Consider the following 4795-nt stretch of genomic DNA (forward strand, 5'->3'; position numbering starts at 1 on the left):
ATCGGTGTCTTTCGTAGCTTGCATGTCTTTTTTTTGGTATAGCACTGTTGTATTTTTTCGTATTCAAAAGATTTCGTTCCACAAGCATTCCGTCATCTACTTCAACTCCGTCATCTTCCTACCGCCAAGTTCGCAGCCCTCCGAATAGTGTGTAACACTACCATGGAGCGGTTGGTTGCGGAAAGGAGACAGACGTTTGTGTCGTTACATTCAATCCATACATGTGCGTATCATTTGTATTTCACCCAAGCCCTTCCGTTTGCAGTGTTCATTGAGTGTAGACTATCACAGGTTGGCTTCCATCATGTCATTTCTATGGGTGCTTTTGCTGACTGTTGAGGCCCTCCTCACAGCAGTCTTCGCTTCCTCAGCTGCACATCCTTTCATCAGAGTATACGCTGAGCAGAACCCAATATCAGCTCCCTTGGAGCACCTTTTTCTCTGCCCTGCTGAACTTAAGGACAAGGTCGACCTCTCTCAATGGCCTCGCTACGAAGTGACCATCGATGGTTCCAATTGTTCGAGCCATAAGGAGCTGTTGGCCGAGGAGAACAGGGCTCAGTTCTTCCAGTGCCTCACAGATGTTGTGAACATCACTACTCACGCTATGGATACTATAGGCCTTAGCCCAGCTCTTAGTGATGGCACTTTGCTCGGGTGGTATCGGCATCATAAGGGATATATACCATGGGACGTCGACGCGGACACTTCTATTATGAAAGCTGACTGTCGAGAATCCTTCAAGAAGTACGCCAAACCTGAACACAAGAACATCGCCCAGGTCCTGCAAGAGCGTATGCCTGACGATAAGCACTTTCGAGTGAGAGGCATCAAGTACATGGTCGGCTCCGAGTTGAAAGATGATGATTGGGAAGGCTGCGAGAACCCTGAGTTCCGAGTTGTTCACTCCCTCAATGGTAGCAACTGCCATGTAGACATCTTCCAGATGCTACAGTCTACGGATCCTGAGGCCCCTTGTACCACGTGCCCCGGTTACAGTGACGGCGCTGTAACTGTCTGCCGAACTGCTGAAGGACGAGTTTGTGGCCTCAAGAGCGACTACGAGCCCTCAACGTGGGACCGCTTGGATTGGGGTGATTGTAAGATCCCCAATAACCCGGTAGGTGCCTTAGAGTCTCAGTATCCTGGTCCCGGCATCGAGCTCAATAACTTCAAGCTGGTGCCCGGTAACTACAAATATGGTTCGCAGATGCTCGTTGTCGGCCGTCCTGTCGACGCCAACGGTAACGAGATTAGCGATGCGGCACCTCCAGCTGCCGCACCATCACTTCGTGGCAGCGATGATAGCAAAATGCAAGAGGTTCTCACCAACCTCCAGAATCTGGTCAAGGAAGGTTGGTCTGGGGGCTTGAGTCGACAATACGAGATCATTGTATTGGTTGCGTTGGCACTTGTCTGTGCAGCGTGCCTTATTTGTTTGGGTGTTTGTATTTGCAAACGTCATCGCACAGTTGATGAACTTCCTTCGTCTTCTGCCGCTTCTGCATACAGTGATGGCAGTAACACGGCAATACCGATAGAGTAGTTGTCTCTGCAACTAATACCTTTAGTTCTTGCAATGCATTGTTTTTCTATATCGATTATCGTTCATTCCTCATTCTCGTCCGCATTGTGTTAATGGTAGTATCAAGGAGGCATATTTGATAGGAATTGTCCTCAGATAACGGGTCTTTTCTCTGCGAATGGAACACTTGCCTGGTAGTGCATCTCCAAATAGGTAAGGAGGATAAGATTTGACTTTGAATTCATGATAGGATTTGAATTCATGATTGCATGTTTCATCTGAGATTAGTATATTCCCATCAGTGGAGTCGAAGATTCCCGACGCGAGGCAATCGGAGAACTGAAATATGCAATGACATATGGCATATCTGCCCCATGAGCGGAAACAGTCTCATTGAAGGTGAAACTAACTTGCACAGTCAGTGTGAGATGATCTTCCTATGGTGTGCTGCCAAGTTGAGTACACTACGACATATCATGGACTTGTGGCATAGCTGCCCCGCCTGATTGATCTCACTACAAGCGAAACACGTCTCAGAGCTACGTTAAACTAACACACGACAGCTGCACAATAAAGAAACTATCCTTACTCATTTTTAATCACATCAACCAGATTGAGCAGAGAATTGGCTGAACCCGGGCTCACGCCAGCGGATAAGTCATCAGTTCGATTTCTCTTGAAAAAGTAGTACAACATAAGAATGAGGCACATTGTGCAAATTGAACCTATTGTAAGTGACACAGCATAGGCGCGAATGCTCGACACCATCACAATCTGAGGAACTGTGGACCAATTCATAGCAATAAATCTAGAGGCCAGCACGTTGACACCATTTTCAGACAAGCTTATGCTCGGGGCTATTGCGGGCATATCAGTCTCGCCCATAGCACCTTGAGGGCCTCTTAGCTTACCCAGGCTAGCTGATGTGTGCATTGTTTCATTGCTCATCATAGCACGACCAACCACCAACATGCTAGATCCGAATTCATGATTCCTTGGTACGCTCTGAAGGTTGAGCAGTTCCCAAGATAGCGAACCAAAATTGGACCCCAATACAGCACGAACCCGGTTTGGGACCTTCACATCACCACCATCCTGCTTGTCCCATCTCATTGGAAAAAAGTCGTCATACAACGCACACGAATTATCCAACTCTCGACAAGTGGTAACGAAACCTTCGTTATAACCTGGGCAAGATGCACACTCTTCACCACCGGTATAGTTCGATTGGAGTAGCTGAAATACATCAGCATGGCAGGTGACGTCCTTGTAGTCGTGGATGATACGGAACTCTCGAGCATCACAGTTTTCCCAACCATCAGGAGGCAACTCAGACCCAACACCGAACACGATACCAGCCACACGATAATAAGAGTCAATAGGTAAGTACTCTCTGATAAGTGCGGCCATATTCTTATGACGCTCAGAGGAATGATCCTTGAAAGCCTGTTGACAGTGACTTTGCATAATGGTGAGATCAGCGTCGACATCCCATGGTATGTGACTCCTATCGTGTCGTTGCCAGCCTAATAACGAGCCGTGTATGATAGCCGCATCGACACCCAAGCTGTCCAGTGCATGCGTAGTGGCAGTAGTAACTTCCGTTAAACACTTTAAAAAATCTCCTCTACTTTTGACCTCCATAAGCTCATCATAGTCCATACAAAACGTACCGTCAATAGTAACCTCCTCCGACGGCCAGGACGTCAAGTTTACACCATCTGTTACATTCATCGGGCAAAGGAACAGATTCACCGATGGCGCAGTAGCGACTAACTCCTCCGCAAAGATTCGGATGAAAGGATGCTTGGACGAGGGCGACGTAGAGGGCACTGCTGTTGAAAAGCCCGTAACCTTCACCTCACATACCGAAAAGCATGCCATCCCGACGATGAATCGTTTGCAAGTCATCAAGAACCAGTAAATCGACTGGAAGATTAACCATCTAATAATATCCAGTACGGCTCGATAATTGCAGCACCTCCCTATGCTGTGCGCTTGAATCTGTCCACCGGTTGCACAAACACTGTCCTCACTGGCTGTCGAAAGCGGGGAAGCACGATAACTGTCAGCCTGAGTCCACGAAAAAAATCCAAAAAGTATAACAGGATACTGCGCCCGCTGCAGGGATGGACCGCACGACCTGACCGATGGAAAACCGTCCGCTGGCCATTAAGCTAAAAGTACTTTAATTAAATTAACGTCTTTCTAAGGCTTATGTAGCTCTTAGTGAAATTAGTTCTGTAGGATGGGGCGGCTATGCCACCCTTCTGAACACGTGTCTGATTGCCGTGAATTCACTAGGATCATGTTATAGGAAGACCCATCTCGTCGGAATGATCGGACACAGCAGGGATGGCATATCGGCCCCTGCAAGCTCAGTGCCAAATCGATTACCGCAACTCGTCGAAATCGGTATTACTTCAGTCGCTCAGACGAAATCGATTGTACGGCGGCATATCTTGAGGCTTTGGCATATCGGCCCCGGCCAATCCAGCTCCCAAAGGGTTATGAAATACGCTTCTGTGTAGTGTAGTAGTGCATCATCCCCTGTCGTCGTCCATGATAGACACATACAGGGTGATGCAGGGGTGGGTGGAGCCTTTGTTTGCATCAGCCTGGAGGAGGGAAAGATGCGCAGGTTGGGGAGGAAAGGTATGAATCGATTGGTCTCAGACTACATCACAGTTACTATCATATGATACTGTGAATCGACAGGAGGGGGACCAACAGCGATGTGTTGTATTCTTTGATGAGACTGGGGAAATAGAGCATTGGCTGAGGTCACGGCTTGGAGGAAGAGAAGTACTTCGACGAGGTGAGAACGACGGTGGTGTACTCCATGTTCGTTCGCTTACTTCTCTGCAAACTACCAACACGACTGATCATCAATCACTTGGAAATTTCTATTCTCTTTTGACTATATTGATGAGACGAAGGATAGAACATACTGACTTCGGTGCATCCTTAGTTGTCGAGATTCGACATACTCTGAAGAAACGAAATGCGAGGAAAAGAACGAGTAAAAAACACACGATGCCAATGGTGAACGGAACAGCAGAGGTTTCAAAATATGCCGAACTCGTCACCTCGGACCTGAGTGGCCAGTTAGCGGCTACTATCTTCTCTTCGGAAATTATCTGCCCCTTGTTGGGAAGCAGCTCTGTTGAGGTTACAGTGGAGGCGTCGTCATCCCTCAACTCACCACCCAGCGAGCCTCTGAGGTTCACTGGTGGACTTGATATTCCTTGACGGTCGTATTTCTTAGCA

General features: G+C 47.8%; 2 protein-coding genes across 2 annotated transcripts; one reads left to right on the forward strand and one right to left on the reverse strand.

Annotated features, from left to right (window-relative positions):
- Positions 1-304: 304 nt before the first annotated feature.
- Pmar_PMAR008593 (hypothetical protein) lies at positions 305-1546 on the forward strand (the record flags this gene model as incomplete). Its single annotated transcript, XM_002775297.1, has 1 exon — positions 305-1546. One exon carries the CDS (start codon positions 305-307, stop codon positions 1544-1546), a length of 1242 nt encoding a protein of 413 aa, XP_002775343.1.
- A 564-nt stretch (positions 1547-2110) lies between these two features.
- Positions 2111-3259, reverse strand: Pmar_PMAR008594 (hypothetical protein; the record flags this gene model as incomplete). The annotated part of the gene is made up of 1 exon (XM_002775298.1): positions 2111-3259. The coding sequence occupies one exon, from the start codon at positions 3257-3259 to the stop codon at positions 2111-2113; it is 1149 nt and encodes a 382-aa protein (XP_002775344.1).
- Positions 3260-4795: the final 1536 nt, after the last annotated feature.

The sequence above is a fragment of the Perkinsus marinus genome (genome assembly GCF_000006405.1).
Source record: "Perkinsus marinus ATCC 50983 genomic scaffold scf_1104296956044, whole genome shotgun sequence".
Classification (NCBI taxonomy): Eukaryota; Perkinsozoa; order Perkinsida; family Perkinsidae; genus Perkinsus; species Perkinsus marinus.